Source organism: Peromyscus eremicus, chromosome 23, assembly GCF_949786415.1.
Source record: "Peromyscus eremicus chromosome 23, PerEre_H2_v1, whole genome shotgun sequence".
NCBI lineage: Eukaryota > Metazoa > Chordata > Mammalia > Rodentia > Cricetidae > Peromyscus > Peromyscus eremicus.
The window spans coordinates 7,955,150-7,976,380 of NC_081438.1; the positions used below are offsets into that span (position 1 = coordinate 7,955,150).

The 21,231-nt window shown below is 50.6% G+C and overlaps 1 protein-coding gene across 1 annotated transcript in view; it reads left to right on the top strand.

The window, feature by feature from the left end:
• Positions 1-308: 308 nt before the first annotated feature.
• Nos1 (nitric oxide synthase 1) overlaps positions 309-21,231 on the top strand; it is an 85,758-nt gene continuing 64,835 nt past the window's right edge. The window contains exons 1-2 of the mRNA XM_059249430.1: positions 309-1,399; positions 12,865-12,991. Coding sequence (XP_059105413.1) covers positions 690-1,399; positions 12,865-12,991 — 837 coding nt within the window. The 5' untranslated portion in view covers positions 309-689. The remainder of the gene's footprint in view (positions 1,400-12,864; positions 12,992-21,231) is intronic.

The window sequence follows — 21,231 nt, forward strand, 5'->3', positions numbered from 1 at the left end:
TCCCATGCTGGGAAAGATAAAAGGTTGAGAATTCTTACCCTTGGGTCTCTAGGGTTGCCTGGCCATCTTGGCTGAGGTGTCCCCTGGGAGGCTGTTTGGTCCCTGAGGGCTTTGATGGCAGGGATAAAGCCAAGTAGCCACTGCTAACTGGCAAAGGTGGGTGTCCACTCGAGGAAGGCCAGCTTCAGCACCCTAGGCGTTCGTGACTCAGTGTTTTTCATCCTAGTTCTGAGGTATGGGGTACTCTGCTTCATTCTCTCCCTCTTTCTCCTCATCCACTCTCTTCTTTTTCTACTCATCAGATCCAGGACTCCTACATCACATCTGCATTTGACAAGCTGGTGACCAAGATGCCCAGAGACTAGTGCCCATGCTTGTGTGTCACTTTAGACACGATCATAAGACGCAGCAAACCTCCAGTCCTCCTGACCTGTTGCTTGGGGACACAGCCCTTCACCGCTCCTGACGTCTGCCTGGTCGACATTGGCTTCCTTAGAGAACAAGGAAGGAGGTGGGGACACATGAAATCATGCCACCCAAGGCTGAATGGCAATGAGCCGGTGACGCCAAGTTGACGTCAAAGACAGAAGTGACTGAAATTCTGTAACCGGCTCTTTTTTTCCGGAGTAGCTCAGGTCTCCTGCAAGAGTCCATCTTAGCCTGGAGGTCTTCCAAAGGACACAGACACCATGGAAGAACACACATTTGGGGTTCAGCAGATCCAACCCAATGTCATTTCTGTCCGTCTCTTCAAACGCAAAGTCGGGGGTCTGGGCTTCCTGGTGAAGGAACGGGTCAGCAAGCCACCCGTGATCATCTCAGATCTGATTCGAGGAGGTGCCGCGGAGCAGAGCGGCCTTATCCAAGCTGGAGACATCATTCTCGCCGTCAATGGCCGGCCCCTGGTGGACCTCAGCTATGACAGTGCCCTGGAGGTACTCAGAGGCATTGCCTCTGAGACCCACGTGGTCCTCATTCTGAGGGGCCCTGAGGGCTTCACTACACACCTGGAGACCACCTTCACGGGGGATGGAACCCCCAAGACCATCCGGGTGACCCAGCCCCTGGGTCCCCCCACCAAAGCCGTCGATCTGTCCCACCAACCGTCAGCCAGCAAAGACCAGCCATTAGCAGTAGGCAGGGTCGCAGGTCCGGGTAATGGGCCTCAGCATGCCCAAGGCAATGGACAGGAAGCTGGCTCAGTCTCCCAGGCTAATGGTCTGGCCATTGACCCTACAGTGAAAAGTACCAAGGCCGGTCTCCAGGACAGTGGAGACCATGATGAACTGCTCAAAGAGATAGAGCCTGTGCTGAGCCTCCTCAATAGCGGAGGCAAAGCAGTCAGCAGAGGGGGACCAGCCAAAGCAGAGATGAAAGACACAGGAGTCCAGGTGGACAGGTAAGCTACACAAAGTGTGTGCTTGTGTGGAGGTGTGCATGTGGAGGCTCCACCTGGCAACCCAGGAGCCAGCCTGCCCACCCACGTGGCTTGGCCACCCTTCATCTCTCCCTAGAAATCCTAGTCATGCGAGGTGAGCAGACATCCATTTGAAGACGCGGCTCTTGCCGTGAAACGCGGAGTCATTAATAACCATGGTCCGGGGAATTGTGTCTTTACGTGTTTGTCCCGTGAATGCTCCCGAAGTCCCATAAGGTGGGATGTGGGAAGGATGTGTCAAGGGTGGGGTTGAGAGAGGTGGAAATGGCTTTGTTGATATTGACTAGGGATTGAGAGGCATGTGCACACAGCTCACTGGGCAGGTAGCTCATGCCATGATCCTGGGAAGGAGAGCAGGGGAGAGCTGAACTCTTAAACCCACTCTGCTTTCTCTTCTCCATAGCCAGCTAAGGACTAGGGAGGTTTTCGAGGAGAGGGAAAGACCGCAGAATTAGTCCAACGCCCTAAACCACAGTCTTCCAGTCTTGGACCCTGGGTGAAGACCCTAAAGTACTGGGAATGACCCCTCTTTTTCACCAAACCACTGCTTTGGGAGTCTCTGGTGAAAGGGATCCGGCAGAACTGTGGGTGTTGCCAGCTCCATCTGAGGGAGGAAAGAACAGCTGGCCCTGGCAGTCCGAGAGTTGTGTGTCCCGCAATTAGGGAATTCCCTATGCCTCTTCCGCCATCAAACCCAGTAGCCCTGCTCCATGCTACCAAGACGGGGATGGGGCCACTCATCTGCGACACTCACTGAAGCCGTGCGGTGCGCTCGGACTCCGGAGTTGTCTCTGTTGTGTGCATGACACAAGCTGGTCCTAGTCAACTAACCCTGTTCCTCGGCAGAAGACAAGTTCAGGGGGTTTTCCATGAGACTCTGTCTTAGCTGGTGTGGTGGAGTCCCTGGCCAGTGGCCGCTGACCATCGGATGTATCCATGGTTCATACATTTGACTTGGATTTGCAGCTGGGCCAGAGGCTGCGGATAGAAGGACCCCTTGGGTTCTATTTCAGGCAGTCTTGCACTCCCAAACTCCATATGATGTGGGTCCTCCTCTGGAAGACCCACAATGAGTGCTGGGTACTCCCCGGAAGACCCACAGTGAGTGCTGGGTCCTCCCTGCCCGTTATGTGGCTAATTTGACCCTGTCCCTCAGGTGACACTTGAAGGGACACAAAGGTGCCACCTAGAATATAGAGTTCTTGGTTTAATACTAGTGGTATGTACAAGTGATGAGCATGGCTGACTTCCAGAACATGGGGTGCTAGGGTAGTTACGGAGCAAAAAGAGGACTGTAAACAAAACTCCATACTCCGTTCCGTAGAAATCATCACCTGCCTTTCTTTCTCCAAGGAGGCACAGCCAGTGTGACATAGGACACTGCCCCTGGACCCATTTTTTCTGACTTGGGGGTGGCTCCGTACAATCTCTCTCCCATTGTGGTCCTCCCTCTGGCTGCCTAGATCTACCTTGCACATGCCGAGTGTCTTAGCCAAAAGTCGTAGATAAGCTGAGGTTTGAGAGAAAGCTGCCCAGGAAGGCTCAGAGCCCTGGGAAGCCACTCCGAGGAACAGGTTCTAGGGAACGGGTGACATTTCTTAACGACACCCATTCCCCTAGCTTGGTGGCTTACGCTCATGTCGTACCCAAGACCACCTTACTGGCCGGAAGCTAGCGTAGGGTTGGTAGAGCCCGCCCCCTACTCGACATTTTCAGACACTTCATGTCCTAACTGTGATACAAAGGACAGTGTCAATCTCCTAAAGAGAGAGCCAGCCATCAACAGTGGGACCTCAGCCGGCAGGCCAAAGGTGTGTGCCTGAACCCAGAACTGTTTCACACACAGGAGCATCAGATACAGAAGGATATAGATGTGTCATCTTGGTATCCCAAGGGCCACAGTGGTGTCAGGGTTTGTGATACAATTTTCTGAAATGAGCAGTTTTCAGTGAGACAGCAGGTTAGTCTGGCTTCGCTTGGTAACTCCCCGTTTCTATGGACTCACACATGGAAGATCAAAGCCCTCGGTATCATACGGCAGAGCCCAGGAATTTCTGCCTGCTTTCCATCTACGTGGAAGGTCCTGTGCTTATTGAGGGCCTGGCTCCTTAGGGGGAGCTTATCCTTGGCATGGCATGTCCCTCTGTCCCCACATGGTACCACCTCTACAATGTCAGGAACACCCCTGAACGCAGAGAGCAACAGCCCAGAATGTCCCCCAACCCACTGTCACACCGCCTCCTGGGGGCTGAAATCAAACACCAGAGTCGGTGTCACACTGTCCTTGGGGTCAGTCTCACACTGGCATCCCTGAGACCATCAGGGACCCTCAGTGCGCACAGCTATGGGGAATATCTTATACTCCCGTTGACCTCCCTGACCAGATGCCATTTGGAGCTGAGGATTGTCACTGGCAACTTGGAGGCTGGATGAATGGTTACCACACTGAGCCACTTGGTACTGTACCCAGATCCCACATCCAGGGTACACTCATCAGCCAGTGACTCCCAAGGCTACCCGGAGCATCAGCCACTTGCTAGTGCAGGTTGCTCCCTGTCTTGGTTCTGCTGCCCTTCATTCCTGTTATGAGTGGACTTAGCTTTCTGCTCCATCACTGGGGTTAGTGGGGACCAAAGGTGATGTGTTACTCTAGAATGGCAGCCAAATCCCCTCACCCCAGGAGCCAAGTGGTCCCAGGAGACTGCAAACACAGACTTCTGGTACCTTCTGTATTTGAGAGCGGTCACTTTAAAAAGTGTCAGGGGATATCAAGGTTGCTCAGCTTGCTGCCCTGAGGCAGGGTTCTAAGGAGGCCAAGGTCCCTGGGCCAGCATCCATCTGGAACAGCCGGTCATCCCAGCCCTATGATCAGAAAACCTGCCCCCCTGTTCACTTTTGCAAGGCCCTCGGTCAGTCCCTACATACCCCTTCAGAGGTCATGTAAATGTTGCCTGAGAAGTAGGACACACGGCCTCAGCCCGGTTTTCTAAGTGAGCAAACTGAGGATCAGAGAGCCGAAGCCACCTAGCCAGGGTCACACAGCCCTGCGTGTAACCTACAAGCCTCTCGATAAGTGTCTGGAGTTAAAAGGACAAAAGAAACAGCTGCGGGGGTGGGAGGGGCAATACGCAGGGCACCCACTCTGTGGCAAGCCTGGGTTCGAGGATTGTGTCGTATGCCCATCTCTGCTGACCACACCCACTCTCTCTGTCAATCCCGTCTCCTTCTTAAAATTGTCCCCTTTCTATGATGAATTCTGTCGTTTATCCCGGGCCACACAGCTAGCAAGCCACCAAACCAGACTCAGGCCCCCGGCTGTGCTCTTGACCTCTGTGGCCTCAGAGATAGATGGCCTTGTTGTCCACAGTGCGTTTGGCTACCGGCCACTGGGTGTCTGAAGCTGTCAGAATATTTCATCTGAGTCTGGAAGGGAAACTGAGACCTTGAAGTTGCTCTGGCTTGGGGTAAATAACGCAGGGCGAGATGACCAAGGGTTTTCATCCTTCAAGATGGGAAGAAGGGCCTCCTGAGTTACGGAAGAGCCTCTCTGACGGGTTCTGCGGGTTTCCCAACCTTCCAGCCATCATCATGGAAGAGCCAGGATCCCAGATCCATTCTTCCTGTAGCAGGGCAAGGTGACTGGCCCGTTTTTATGTAGTTCATTAGTGTTTGCTTACCAAGGTACCCCAGATGGGGCAGAGGAGATGCTCAGTGGGGAAAGTGATCAGCAGGTCCTGCTTAATTGGAGAGTTTCCAGTGACCTTCACACACACACACACACACACACACACACACACACACATGTGCACACACATGTTCACACACACATGCACATGCATGAAGGTCCTCACGCTTGCACACAGGTCCTCCTGCTTACACCTGTGTGTGTGTGTGTGTGTGTGTGTGTGTGTGTGTGTGTGTGTGTGTGTGTGTAAGCATGTGTGACCTCAGAGTGACCCTGAGCTGGGCTGGCTCCAGGCTGCCTGGGTTGGTGCACGTTGCACACACAGCTCTGAATGGGACTGCAAAAGCTCTCCCACAAACTTCCCCGCCACAACCCAGAGCGACTTCCCTTCTTCTCCTCATCAGACACACATGTCTTCCCCAATCTGTCCTTCCCTGCCTTGCCCCCTTTCTGTCTTGTCACTTGGACACTCGGCCCTTCATCCTGAACGAGCTGTGGAAGAACTCACTCACGTGTCTTACCTCCTCAAAACTGACCTGTCCCCGGCGGGCTTCTCGCCGCCTTCTACCCAGTGAAGTTTTGAGCAAACACAGTCTTGCCCCTGGTTCTGCTCTCAGAGCTGGAGACTTGCTGAGAGAGCTCTCCCCTCCCCGAGTCACATCAGAGACATGAAGAATAGACAAATAGACGTTTGCCGTCATCTCTCCCAGTGACTCATGCCAGGGGAGGAAATAGGCCAGAGATTTGGGGGGAAGTTGCTCAGGAGTGAGGAGAATGTTAGGCGGGGGAAGACAGAGGTGCCAGTCATGTGAAAGCTGGGGATGAGGGCAGCCTGACAAGAAGGTAGGGTGGGAACAGAGATCCTGAGGCAGGGACCAGCATGAAGGGTTCAAAGGGGTAAAGGAAGGCTCTAAGGGATGCAGGGTAAACAGTGGGAGGAGCTTTCTATGTGAGCACCGAGGATCAAACTCAGGTCCTCAGACTTGCACTAAGGTCCTCATGCTCGCACAAAGGTCCTCAGGCTCGCACGAAGGTCCTCACATTTGCATAGAGGTCCTAATGCTTGCATGAAGGTCCTCAGGCTTGCACAAAGGTCCTCACACTTGCACACAGGTACTTTACTCACTGAACCACCTCCCAGACATCACTGTTCTTCAGAAACATAGCCCCTAAGGATACTGAGAGCATCTGTGCTGTGTATCCAGTCAGGCTGGCTGTTCACACACTCCAAGTGGGACAGGATGGATGTTTCGTAAACGCATAGGAACTCTCCTGTCCTCCGACATCCAAACCCAGCCTATTACCCCCAATTTCTTTACTTACCTACTCTTGCAGGTTTAGGCTTAAGGGTCCTGCCCATCTTGAGGGTATCAGTAATCAGAGTCACGGTGATGACTGAGCCTCAGCGCCCCACCTCTCTTTCCCATCTTTAGCATCCCCTGTAGGATTCCTGATCTCAAAAGCAAACTTTACAGCCTACCCTGTAATTTCAAGACCTAGGAGAGCTGAGGCCCAAGAGTGGCAACTTTGAAGCCAGCCTGGGCAATGTAGTAAGGCTGTCTGAAAAAATAAAAAGAATGACTGAGGGTGTAGAGTATTTTCCTAGCATGCGCAGAGTGCTTGCTTCAGCTCCATGTCTCGTAAACCAAGTGTGATGACCTACACTGTAATTCTATCACTTGGGGTAGAGCAAGAGGCTCAGAAGTTGAAGGTCATCCTTGACTACTCAGTGAATTTAAAGCCAGCCTGGGCCTGTCTCAAAATAGAAAAACCTCTGAATTTGTTTAACAAGACCTCCCCATCAGGGTGACAGCACCCTGCTGAAGCCAAGGATGTGGCCACGGCTGCCACATCCCACCTCCACAAACGTGGGGTCTTTCTATTAACTCGGCCCCCAGAGTCTGAGACCAGGTCGAGGTAGCAATGAAGAGCTAGCGCAGGGCAAGGAGGATGGGAACGAGTTAGCCAACACATCCATGGAAAGCTAGGGCAGGCTTTCTGCCAAGACCAGCTGCTCCGCAATAGCCCCATCGTCTGGTAACTGCCTCTACCTTCCCGGAGCCTGGCACACAGGCCTGACACACCTGTTCCCTGCCAGGTCCCCAGGCTTGTCCAGTGGTCAGCCATTTGAGCTTTCTGAGGAGTCAGACTAGGCTACCCGTCTGTGCGTTCTGTGAGAGATTCCCAAATACCCTGTGCTGAAGACCGCCAGGTTCAGGGTGCTGACATGGTGCGTGGCTAGGACGCATCTCAGCACAGTGTCCACGGATATCTTTGGCTGTCACATCATGAGGTGTGCCACGGGATGAGACAGGAAGCTCACCAACCCTCAAGGCCTGGGACCGAGCCCACTATGAGGAGGTCTCTGGCTGCAAACCTCCACAGTTGAGGCCCAGACAGTTCCAACTACATCAAGACAATTCGAAGCAGCTAGGCAGGCAGGCCCTGGACCCATGAGTGATGACCAAATAAAGTCATCCATCTGCCCTTGCCAGAAGTCAAGAGACAACCTACTTCAGTGGGCTCCTAGTATCCCCATCCCACTCCCCGGGGGAAATAATAAAAAACCATCACCAAGCCTGCATTTACTCAGTGGATGGAGTCAATGCTCTCACTTCATTGACAGGGAGTGTCTAGCACCTAATTTAAAGTTCTGGGCCCAGCAAGTCAGCAGTGCGGATAAAGGTGCTTGCTGCCTTGTTGACCTGAGTTTGATCGTCACGCTTTGGGAGAATAGACTCCCGTAAGTTTTCCTCTGACCTCCACACACATGCTGTAATTCATATTCATTCATTCTCTCTCTCTCTCTCTCTCTCTCTCTCTCTCTCTCTCTCTCTCTCTCTCTCTCTCATACACTCAAATATATTTTTTTTAATTTAATTTTTTGAGAAAATGCTCACAACTCTTCATGAGTATGTGATTTAGCCAGATGCACCTCCGGAGTCTGCTGTGTAACCCCCATGCCCCAGGATGCCCAGGTATAAGAGGAAAAAAAAACAGCTTTGCAAACTTCTCTCTCTGGGTATGTGCCCTTGGACAAGTGACCCAATCTCTCTGAGCTGCAGCTTCCTTCACTGTTAAGGAACATCATTGTAGTTAGTGTCTTGTTTGTGCTGACTGTGTGCCGGGCAGTGTTCACACATGACCTCATGCAGTATCCAGCAGAGGTGGGTGTCCCATGTGCTTTGAAGGGTGAGCAGAGGCAGCACTCAGCTGGGGGTGGGCAAAGGGGCACACAGAGGAGGGGAGAGTGGAGATTGGGGTCGGGAATTATGGGAATCTAACCACATTGACTGCAGACCTGTACTTCGGAAGTGTCTAGTAGCCATATCAGGTGGTACAGGCGGAAAGCATGGCCATCGTGGCTGACTATAGCCTGGACAGTGACCAAGACCCTGAAGGACTAGAAGTCTCTCTGTCCCATCTGATGAGGCTGTGAACAAAGGATGGAGAGTGTCAGAGAGTCACTAGCCGGTTTCCCCAGCCCTGTGCCAGGAGGGTTCTCTCGCTCAGTCATTACCCATGCTGTCATTAGCCCTCATGTGACAAGGGACACACTGGGGCTGGTTCCATGTCCAGATTCACCTGGCTTAATGAGCAAAGCCAAGGGACAGACCTGGTTTGCCCAGTCCCCACTGTGGATGCTACACAGGTACCATTGTGAGCAGCCCCCATGGGATGCTTCAGGAGCCCTCATCATGCAGATGAACCCCGGGGTACTAGGTCCTCCACAGCCCCTCTCCTACAGGCTGTGGGGTCAGGGGGTCTACTCCTGAATTTGTCCTGAGTGCATGGAGATCAGATAGCTCAGCTCTGACATTCCCTGGGCTCCATACTAAAAATGCCCATTCCCTCCTCATCATATGTGATTCTAAAATCAGCATGTGTTAGACAACCCATCCAAGTGCATTCTTTGAACAAAGTTGTTCATAACAGAAGAAGAAAGAAAAGGAGAAGAGAAGGAGAAGGAGGGGGAAGAAAAGGAAGAAGAAGAAAGAAGGAGGAGGAGAAGGAAGAAGAGGAGAAGGAGGAGGAGGAAGAAGAAGAAGGAAGAAGGAGAAGGAGGAGAAGGAAAAAGAGGAGGAGGAGGAGGAGGAGGAGGAGGAGGAGGAGGAGGAGGAGGAGGAGAAAGGAAGGGAGGAAAAACACAAAAATAAATAGATGTTAAACCTGTGAGCTCCTTCCTGCAAGGCCACAAGAGGATCCACCTCAGTTGCCTAGGTGATGGGCCTCACAAATGCTGGGGCTCTTGCTCTGTCACCTGTAGCTGAGAATCCAAGTATCTTGACTTGTGTTTCCTCCCCCCCCTCCCGGCCCTTTTTGTAATCTCAGAAGGGATGTGAGCTAACAGCCAGCCATCAGACCTCGTCTTATACCTCGGCTTCAAGCTGTGGGCCTCTAGGGAACACACATTGCCTCTCTGGGCTCTGCTCTCTCGTCTGAAACCAAGAGCAGTGAATGGCTGTTGAAATGAGATGAAATAACTGTGTACAAGTACCTGGTACATTACAGACGTCCCCAAATGCATTAACCTCTTCCCTTGTCTGCTGAGGCCCCCATTTGTGGTCACATGACGCCGTCAGCTCAGGAACAACAGAGCTGAAATGGAGCTGAGTGACATTTGAAGCGGCTCTCTACAGCCCGTTCCCTAGTTAATTGCTGCACAGGTAATCCGTTGACTTGGGAAATGCTGGCCATCGAGAACCACTCTAGGGACGCTTTGGTGACATTTTAAAGAGGGTGAGACAGAATGTTCCCTCTGATGATGTAATCCTCACCCAGCAGAAGAAGAAAAGTGGCTGAGCCATGGGCCAGAGGGGCCAGGAGAAACCCAGCTAGGAGGGATGGGCTGGCCCCATCGGAGCAGTGCGAAAAGGAATCACTCAGGGCCCTGCACCGAGAACCAGCCTCCCAGCTCCTGATTCATCCCAAATGACAGTCTACACAGACCTGGTCTGGGGGAGTCCCCAAAGCTGGGAAGGTTAACACAGAGAGCTAGATAAGAGACAGCCCCCATGCCCACAACCAATACCCATGAGGGACACAAAGTAGCTGAGTGGCCTGAAGTTGGGATGGGGTGTGACAATAAGGTACATCTGCAATTGGATGCAAGGCCAATAAATAGAAGGGAACAGGAGAGCAGCCCTCACAGGAAAGGACAGAGGTGACATAGGCATCTCGGTAACGTGGTCCAGTCTTCATCTCTGAGGCTGGCTACCCTATACGGCCTTGCTGGCATAACCTTAGCCTGGGCCGATCAGAAGAAAGGGCAGGAAGCCAATGGGGCTTCCCATGCTAGTGATCATGTTCTGGAGTCAGGCATAAGCCTGTGGTTGAGGACCGTGTGACGTGAGCTAATGGCTTTCTGTATCTGGATTCTGTACATGTATCAGCTTTCTTGTGTGATTCTTACTGTGATGCTGGTAGTGGCAAGAGCAAAGGTAGTGGTGATCGTCATGGTGAAGGAGGCGAGGAAATGGTGATAATCATGGTGATTGTAGCGTTGATGGTTATAGTAGCAATGATGGTGATGATGAGTGTCTTAGGGTTTCTGTTGCTGTGAAGAGACACCATGACCACAGCAACTCTTATAAAGGAAAGCATTTAATTGGGGTGGCTTACAGTTCAGAGGTTTAGTCCATTATCATCGTGGTGGGAAACATGGTGGCATGCAGGCAGACATGGCGCTGGAGGAGCTGAGAGTTCTGCATCTTGATCCACAGGCAACAGGAAGTGAACTGTGACACTGGGCGTAGCTTGAGCACAGGAGACCTCAAAGCCCATCCCCACCGTGTTATTCCTCCTCCAACAAGGCCACACCTCCTAATAGTGCCACTCCTTTTGGGGGCCATTTTCTTTCAAGCCACTGCACAGTGAGGATGGCAATGATAGTGATGATGATCATGGTGATGATGAAGATGATAGTGATGTGATGGTTTGGGTACCAGTGATGGTGATGTGATGATGGTAATGATGATGTCGTGAGCATGGTGATGGTCAAAATGCTAGTGATGGTTTAGATAGCACTGATGGTGGTGGTGGTGATGATGATGATGATGATGATGATGATGTGGTGATGTGGTGATGGTGATGGTTATAGCAAGGATGGTTATGTTGATGATGGTAATGATGTTGATGTTGGTGATGATGTGTGACTGTGGTGGTGATGGTGGTCATGGTATAGTGATGATGGTGACAGTATGACAAAGATCAAAGATTATGACAGTGAGGGTGTCACTGGTGGTAGTGTTACTGCTGATGAGAAAGGAAAGCCAGAGATTTGTCTCTGAGGGTGGTGATGGTGGTGATGGTGGTGGTGAATAAAGACAGTCCTAGGAGCCTCTACTTCAGAGTAAATGCAAGCAGTGAGCCGGAAGCTTTGGCTTTACCACTGACCACCTGGGACCTTGGCCCCTGGATGAGTTATTCGCCCGTCGCCATGATAAAATAATGTGACAGGAGCAACTTAAGGCGTGGGGGTCTGTAGCTCCCAGTTCTAGGTTGCGGTCCATCATAGGCAGCAGGAGCTTGAGGCAGCTGGTCACATTGTGTGCCCTGTCAGGAAACACTGAGTGATGAATGCTGGGCCTCAGTTCACTTTCTTTAGTTGTTTTTTACAGTCCTGCCCTCAGTCAAGATGGGTCTTTCCGTATGAGTTGACCCAGCCAAGGTAATTCCTCACCAGCACGGCCAGAGACTTGTCTTCCATCCCATCCTGGACTCTGGCGTTGAGAGCAGCTCTAACCTCCACAGTTCCCCCCCCCCACACTTCTGTCTCTCATCTCACCATCTGTGAATGTGTGATGGCGGTAGCTAATTCTTGCTCCCACCCCATGGACCATCTCAAGGGTTAGATGAGTCAAACACACGCAAAGGGGCAAGATGACCATTCACCTGGGAGAGTGTTTGCCTTGCAAATATGAGGACCTGGGTTTGGTCCCCAGAATCCACATGAAGGAAGGCTCCTCAGCACTGGAGAGGCAGAGGCAAGGGAATGGATGGGGTTTCCTATTCTGCGGTCCCATCAAATCCATGATCTCTATACTTGTGAGAGACTCATAAGGCAAGCTGGATGGCTCCTGAGGAATAACACCTGAGGCTGAGGCTCACCTCGGGCCTACACACATACACACACACACACACACACACACACACACACACACACTCTCTCATGAACCACACGTATAGTGCCTGACGTATGGTGAATGCTAATTAACTCTAGACGCCATGCTGAGTGGTATTATTTTCATTGCTCTGTCCCCTATGCTGGTGATTTCTTGTTAAAGACGCTCAAAGCCTTGGTCAAGATCAGAATGAGGAGTCTTGGGTCCGGCCTGCAGGACTCCCGTCCATCCCTTGCCCTACCTCCCTCATCCCAAGCTGTCCTGGGTGGGTAGGGTGTCTGGTACATACCTGATGACGGTGATGCTGACAGACCTGGGAGATGCCAGATTCTCCGACCCGGGAAGTGGGAGGAGGACTGAGTGATGTCTATGTGGCAGCCATGCTGAAGCCACAGACATTGCACGCGAGCCCAGAACTGCCTTCCCTGTGGCACTGGGGTGGGGGTGGGGTTGGGGGTGGGGGACGGTGTCCCTGATGAAGATGTGTGGGCCCGCAGGCTACACAGAGAGACCTACAAGTGAGCCGGGGTTCTCTATAGACACGGGGCCCCCAGATCAAGGCCACCACCCTGCTCTCAGTCTTCCTCACCCTCCCCTCCCCCGCCCTTGCCTTTCAGAGACCTAGATGGCAAGGCGCCCAAAGCCCTGCCCCTGGGCGGTGACAATGACCGAGTCTTCAATGACCTGTGGGGGAAGGGCAACGTCCCCGTGGTCCTCAACAATCCGTATTCAGAGAAGGAGCAGGTAAGTGGACCTCACTGGCAGCCTCCTGGGTTCCCACAACTCCTTGCGGGTGGGGGTGAGAGAGGGGAGGGGAGCATGGCATCCCAGAGCCATTGGCCTGGAAGCTAAGCCAAGAGGGCTGGGGCTGGGGTTCGAGGACCGGCTCCGTTTCTGGGTGTGTGGTGTTTGGCAGTGTTTGGCAACTTGCCATTTTTCCACAGCTTACATTCCCATTACTACCAGGAAGGGCACTTGTGGTCCATGTTCTAAAGACATGGAAAATATAAAACTCTGAATATTTTTATAAATGTATAAACCTAAAGATATGTATGAAAAATATAAAAAAAAAATCTAAAGCCACCAAATATCCTCGCTAATACCTTTTTTCCCCTTAACGCCAAACATAGAGACCAACAGTATTGGTTGTTCTTTGTGCGTTCTAACATCTCGTGTATAAACAGACAAATGACACTTGTGTTATTTTCATGCCTTCGTATGACATTGTGTCTGCACTTGGCTTGGCTTTTTCGTGTATTAACGTGTCTAGGAGATAAGTCCCTGTGAGAAAGTAAAGGGGGGAGGTGTCTTAATTAGGGTTTCTATTGGAGTGATTAAAAACACCAGGACCAAAAGCTACTTGGAGAGGAAAGAGTTGATTTCACTTTACAGTTTCTAGGTCATAATCCATCACTGAAGGAAGTCAGGACAGGAACTCAAGCAGGGCAGGAACCTGGAGGCAGGAGCTGCTGCAGAGGCCATGGAGGGTGCTGCTTACTGGCTTGCTCCTTGTGGCTTGCTCAGCCTGCTTTCTTATAGAACCCAGGACCACCAGCCGAGGCGGGGGCCCTCCCATGTCAATCACTGATTGAGAAAATGCCCAATAGGCTCATCTACAACCCTATCTTATTGAAGCATTTACTTAATTGAACTTCCCTCATCTCCAACAGCTTTAGCCTGTGTCAAGTTGGCATAAAAGTAGCCAGTACAGAGGGCCTGGTTCTTTTTCACAAGTGTATAATATTCCAGTGTGAGGCTATGCCTCTATTGAATAAGTCCTCATACGGGACCCTTGGGCTATGGCCCCTCTCTGGCTGTGACAGCAGCTCCATCCCCTGTGGCACTGTATAGATACCTCATTTGGCATGTGAGCGGACTTAGGAGAGAAAAAAATTCCTAGAAGTGTTAAGGTTGAGTCGAAAGTCATTTACATTTACAACCCTGTGGCAGTACCCATCTTACCAGATAAGTGGCGGAGCAGGGCGGGGGGGCTGTTTGCCCACAGCCTCGCCAGCTCCATCTGTTCCCAAGTATTTCAGTCCTTGCCAATCTGCTGAGATGTGTGCTGACAGCTGAGTCACCATCCCTTTCTAAGAGTGCCTCAGCTTGGCCACAGACCAGCAGCCACTTCTCTCTTGCCCAGGCAGCTGACGGGCCAGGCCAGGGTGACCCTTGGAATGAGCCCATGTCTCCTACCAATCACCCTTACCCCACAGCAGCAAGAGTGGGGTGACTCATGGGAGGTCTGAAAGAGGGGGTGGTACCCGCTTTTCTCAGCACCTGAATAGAAATGGAGCCTTTCAGTCCCTCTGAGCCAGGACGCCAAGCCTTTCTGCAGGGCTTCAGAGGCTGAGGAGCCAAGCCGGAGCCACAGCAGAAGCAGCTGCTGATGGCTAAGGAGGAAGAAGGGGCCGTGGGGAATTCCACGATCCCACTGGCTGACTCTCCTGCAGCCGGTGACACCCAGGAATATTTGTGGATGAACTGCATTCAACTGTTCTCAAAAATGAGAGCCACATTGGAGCTGGGATGGGCTCAGTGGCTGAGCATGTGCTTAACAAGCAGGAAGCCCTGGGTCCACCCTAGTAAAACAAACCAACCAAGGCCTTACTGGAACACTGGGGACTCCTGTTCACGGACAAGAAAACAAACTACTGTGGCCTTTAAAAACTCCTTCATAATTTCTTTTTGTTGTAGGAGAATGAGGTCCTGAGAATGGAACCTGGGGCTATGCAAGTACAAAGCACTGCATACTGAGCTATATCACCAGCCTTGGCTTTTTTTTAAAGTATAACCCAGGCTGGCCTTGAACTTGTGAATCTCTGGCCTCTGTCTCCCAACTGCAGAGATTACAGGTGTGCACCACTACACTGAAAAGTTTATAGTTCCTTTCTTTATTAAAAATGAAACTTTGTGAACTGAAAACCTTCCCAAGATAAAGATGGACAGGAAGTGGTGCCTCCAGCCAGATCCAGGCTCAGCCACAGTTGGTCAGGTGTACAGTTCATTGTCCTAAGAGATGAGACTGATTTTTAATTTATTGTCATGGTTTCAGTTTTGCACAAAAATAGTGATGTTTCTTCCTTAAAACATACACTATCGAACCATATGTGAGCCTATCTTATTAGGGAGTGTCTTAGTCACTGTTCTGTTGCTGTGAAGAGACACCATTACCAAGGCAACTCTCATGAAAGAAAGGATTGAACTGGGGGCTTGCTTACCTTTTCAGAGGTTTAGTTCATTTTCATCATGGCAGGGAGCATGCATCATGAAGGCAGGCACTGGAGAGCTACATCCTGATCCATAGGAAGAGAGAGACACTCTGGGCTTGGCATGGGCTTTGAAACCTCAAAGCCCACCTCCGGTGACACACTTCCTCCAACAAGGCCACGCCCCCAAATCCTTCTAATCCTTTTAAAAGTTCCACTCCCTGGCAACTGTGTACTCAAATAAATGAGCCTATGGAGGCCATTTTTATTCAAACCACCACAGGGTAACAGCCGTCTCCGTAAGCCAACCTCCTTACAGAGACTCTGCAACAATCCCTACCACCCATGACTACCACCATCTCCTAAAGACCAAGTATCTGTTATCATTTATTAGCATACCAATACTGTTATCTTTATTTTTACATTTAGGATAGGGGATAAATCTTTTTTAATCCCTTTGTTGTTACTGTTGTTGTTTAGTTTTATTTTGGGGGTTCTAGGATGACCCACAGCCTCATGCATGCTAGGCGGGTGCTCTACCATGGAGCTATCTCCTCATTCTTTGGGGGTTTTTGAAGATTCATTTTTATTATCTTAGTTATGTGGATATGTGTATGGGCATTGTGCACATGAGCTCAGGTATCTACAGAGTTCAGAAGAAAGTATCTGAAGGAAGGTCTATGTGTCAGAAGATCATGTAGACCAATGGTTTGGAGTTTTCGGTCATGGATTGTGCTGAAGTTCTGATGTGAGGGGTAGAGTGGACCCAACCCCCTCACTGCTGGTCTCTGGGTCAGTCTTTCAGACAAAGCCACTTGATCATCTTACTGGGTCTTCAGTACTCAGTACCCCTCTTATCCCCTCTCGTACCACACTGGCTGCATGCTTCCTGCCATGACGAAAATGGACTGAACCTCTGAAAAGGTAAGCAAGCCCCCAGTTCAATCCTTTCTTTCATGAGAATTGCCTTGGTAATGGTGTCTCTTCACAGCAACAGAACAGTGACTAAGACACTCCCTAATAATATAGGCTCACATATGTTTTGATAGTGTATGTTTTTAAAGAAGAAACATCACTATTTTTGTGCAAAACTGAAACCATGACAATAAATTAAAAATCAGTCTCATCTCTTAGGACAACGAACTGTACACCTGACCAACTGTGGCTGAGCCTGGATCTGGCTGGAGGCACCACTTCCTGTCCATCTTTATCTTGGGAAAGTTATCAGTTCACATAGTTTCATTTTTAATAAAAGAACTATAAACTTCAGTGTAGTGGTGCACACCTGTAATCTCTGCAGTTGGGAGGCAGAGGCCAGAGATTCACATCCCCTAAAACTGGAATTACAGGCAGTGAAGAGCTTTCCAACATGGGTCCTCTGCAAATGTGTTGCCTACTCTTGGCTTCTGAGTCATCCAGCCTCTCCCCCATTCTTTAAAATATTTTTTTAGATGAGGCCTTACTAAGTTACCTTCTCTGACCTTTAACTCACTCGGTATCCTGAGCAGTTCTTTACCTTGCCATCCTCCTGCCTCAGTCATGTCTTTTATAAATGGAGGGTAGAAATTGACTAAGACGTTCCTATGTGTCAAGAAAGATAAGAAATGAGGAATACTCTTATGTGCTTAATGTATGCCCAAATGCAGTGTTTTGACATTGCCAGCCTGCTTTGGTGGTTTGCCGTTGGAGTTTTTAATCCCCTGTTGGTGGCAGCCTTGGAGTTTGGCTGAAGGGGGAAGTCTGGGGAAGAAGCAGAAGCATTCTTGACTTTTCTAGAAATAACTGGAAGTCCCTGGCAAAGTCTGAACAAGAGCAGGGCTGTGGCCACTTCCTTTTATGCTGTTCACCTTGTTTAAAGTGGCAATTTGAAAAAAAAAAATCACCTTGATCTTCTAGTTAGAGGGGTGGAGCTCAGTACAGAAAACACGGCAGGAGTGACTTGGGGATGGGCTTCTCAGCCAGCGTGGCATGAGAGGGGATGAGAGGGGTACTGAGCACTGAGGACCCAGTAAGATGACCAAGTGGCTTTGTCTGAAAGACTGACCCAGAGACCAGCAGTGAGGGGGTTGGGTCCACTCTACCCCTCACATCAGAACCTCAGCACAATCCGTTCCTGAAAACTCCAAACCATTGATGTACACGATCTTCCCAGACCCACCGACTGTAAAGCCAGGCTCCACATCGCCTTCAGGAACAGAGCTGAAAGGAGGTGGCCATGCTGGTGGCAGTCTGTCACCTCAGCACTCAAGAGGCCGAGGTAGTGGGTTGCGAGTTCAAGGGTAGCCTGGGCTACACAGTGGGACCCTTTCCAGAAAAAGAAAAACAAGCACCATGGATATAACTGACGTAATAGGGCATTTTTCCCGGCGTTCCCTTGATTCTGTGTTCAATCCCCAAGACAGAGTGAGCAAGGGCATTCCTTGAGACCCAAGTTTAGGGTACATTTTGCCAACTCCAGAGATAAGGAGGCAGCCCTGTGGCCCATCGGCATCTCATCCCTGCCCCCAAGGCCTTCTTGTGGAGCAACTCAATAAAGAACTGGTCCTGTATGATGTGGAACTGTCTCTTACACTCATCTTCCCAGAGGCTGCTCAAAGCCATCTCCACCTGATTGCTAAAGCCCGCCTCCTCCTTTCCCAAAGCAATTTGCTTTTCTTTTTCATACTTTCACCAACAATTTATTTTATTTTATTTTTTATTTTTGGAGACTTTTAAACGGGAGGGCTGTGTTTCTATCATTTCCTGCCCTCCTCTTCCCCCTCGACTCCTCCTGTTTCCCCCACGCTCACTCAACCTCATGATTTCTTCTTTAGTCGTATGTGTATGTGTGTGTGTGTGTGTGTGTGTGTGTGTGTGTGTGTGTGTGTTTGTGTGTGTTGAGTCCGTACAGCAATGCTGTACGTACACAAGTTGAGGGCTGACTAGATCATCTGTCCAGGATAGTCCCTAGAGAAGACTGAGTCCTTCCTCTCTCTCTCTCTCTCTCTCTCTCTCTCTCTCTCTCTCTCTCTCTCTCTCTCTCTCGGCAGCTATGAATGGCTGGTGGCTCCTCACGTAGGGGTGGGGCCTCATGAGATTCCCCCATTCACATTGGCATGTATTGTCTCTGTGCAGGTCTTGTTTAGGAAGCCGTACAGTTGAGGTGTTGTGGGAGCAGCCTCCATGTCATGTCTAGAATACACAGGTGCCCTGGTCCTCCAGCTCTTAGAATCTTTCAGCTCCTCTTTGGTGGTATTCCCCGAGCCTTAGGTGGAGGGATGTGTTACAGATGTGTCCGTTGGGATGGAGCATCCCACTGTCAGGCATTCTCTGCGTTTTGGCCAGCAGTGGCTTTCTGCAATGCTGCTTTCACCGGCTACTTTTGTAAGTGTCTTCAGACAGACAGCGCTGTTCACTCTGCAAAGAGGGACCTCTCTGTCTGCTTCCCAAGTCAGGAAGAGACTGGTGACCATGGAGGGCGAGCAGCTGTCTGTATTCTCCCTCCCCAGAACTGGGCAAAGGGGCACAGAGTATGAAGAAAGCAAGGAGGATACAGGCTAGACATGAGAAAGAACTTCCTAACTCATAGCACTATTTATTTATTTATTTATTTATTTATTTATTTATTTATTTTTAAGAAATGATGAGGCTGGGGCTGGAGAAATGGCTCAGAGGTTAAGAGCACTGACTGCTCTTCCAGAGGTCCTGAGTTCAATTCCCAGCAACCACATGGTGGCTCACAACCATCTGTAATGAGATCTGGTGCCCTCTTCTGTGTACATAATAAATATAAATAAATCTTTAACAAAAAAAAAAAGAAATGATGAGGCTACACTTTTGGCCCAGAAAGGAGTGCCACCATCCTTGGGGGCTCGTATTAGTTTAAATTTGGAGAGCCTGGCACACAGATGCCAGCCTTGAACCAATCTGGGAAAGCTGAGCTGTTTGTTTCTATATAGTGGTGGTTTCTCTTGCTGGAAGTCTTGGTTAGCTGCGAGGAGGGCCAGAGACCCTGTAGCTTCTAGTCTTTGGTGATACTTCTGTGGACCTCGTCTTGCACATCCTCAGTGCAAACTGCCTCTGGCCCGAGATGGAAGGCGGAATGCGCGACTTCCTGTACTTCCTTGAAACCCATGTGCATAGTCCTGTGGTAGAAGCAGAGAAAAGCAAACTCCACCTTCCCTGCCCTCAAGAGCCTAGTGGCCAAGTGCATATATCCACTGTGTGCTTAGCGCTAAACAGGGTGCTGGGGGAACTTATGTGACTCATCAAAGAGGTACCACTGGACCTGAGCTTTGAAGATTAAGTAGGAGTTTGCCTAGCATAAAGTAGATAAAAAGTTGTCTGGTAAAAACAAATGATGATGGCTGACAAGCTGTGGGTTTGCGTTTCTGAGGCTCTACTGGATCTCTGCTGTTAGCTTTCAGGCTCACCCCACCTGAGGCACCATGCTAAGGCCCTTCTGTATGTATATTTGATAATCATCATATGTAAAATGTTACAACAGATAAATAACATGAGACCTGCTGCTGGTCCCTTCTCCCTCTGTTCTTTTCTCTGTGCCGTGACAGTGTCTGACCCAGGCAGCTTTAGGAGAGGTTATTTTCTTTGCCCAGTTCAGGGGTTGTATAGTCCGTTATGACAGGAAAGGGATAGAGGGGAGCCATCCTGGCTGCCGCGGCGGCAGGAGGGTGAGGCTGCTTGCTCATATCTTGGCAGATCAGGACGTGGAGCTGGAACAGGAAGTGGGGGGCACAGCTACCACCTCAGTGCCAATCACCTAGTGACTCACTTCCTCTAGCCAGACTCCAGGCCTCTCAACATCACCACCCACTGGGGTCCAACTGGTTCAAAGCATGAGCTTGTGGGAGCCGCATCCCGTGAAGCCAAAATGCTCTATAGAACCTTAGGAGTGGAACCCAGCCCTTCTCAACACCTGCTCTCATTGATTATCTGTGTCTCTCGTGTGCCCCTGTTACTCTTCTAATGGAGAAGTAACTTTACATTGTCTGGAGGCAGAAGTCCACCTTCAGAGTCCAATCAATCACTCATCCAACCCACAGTGCACAGGTAAGGAAGACTCCAGGCCAAAGTGGCTTCTCCCCTGGGGTCCGCCCCTCTCTCCCTGCACCCCATCCTATCTCCAGCCTCCTGATGGTTTTAAGAGATTAGATAGTCACTCCAGTGGCCTTTCTTGTGACTCCCTCCCCACCCCTCACCTCACCAGGAGCTGGCATTTCCTCTCCCTGGGGACCCAGGGCTTCCTGGCTGCTTTCAAAATGTCAGAATCCATTGTGGAGCTTCTCTGTATTTCCAAGCAAGTACCAGCGTGTTGGCCTCTGGGGAGCTCCAAATTACAAGGCAGGAGGGGTCAGGCTCCTGAACCCACACTCCCTAGTCTGCAGGGGAGTCTCTGAGAGCTGGGGCCTGCTCTGTTGAATGGCAGAGGGACAGCTGCACTGTGGGCCTGGGTAGCAGAGGGATAGAGCAGACTCTCTGCCTCACAGCTTCCAACCCATTGTGACAGCAGGGACCCTTAGTCAGCCTTGACCCAGGCTTGTTAGTGATGTCAAAATAAAAATATCAGCCATGGCAGTTAATACCACCACCATGGAGATAGATGTGTAGCCATTGGAGTCCAGAGTTTCCTGGCCACAGCATGGTAGCCAAGAGTGCTGTAGATGGGACCAGGATGGCCCGGTTCTCACTGGTGATCTCCATCAGATGACTAGTTAGCATGAACTGAGCCTCCTCCTCATCCCAGGGGCTCATCATCTCCTGGGGGGATGAAGTGGG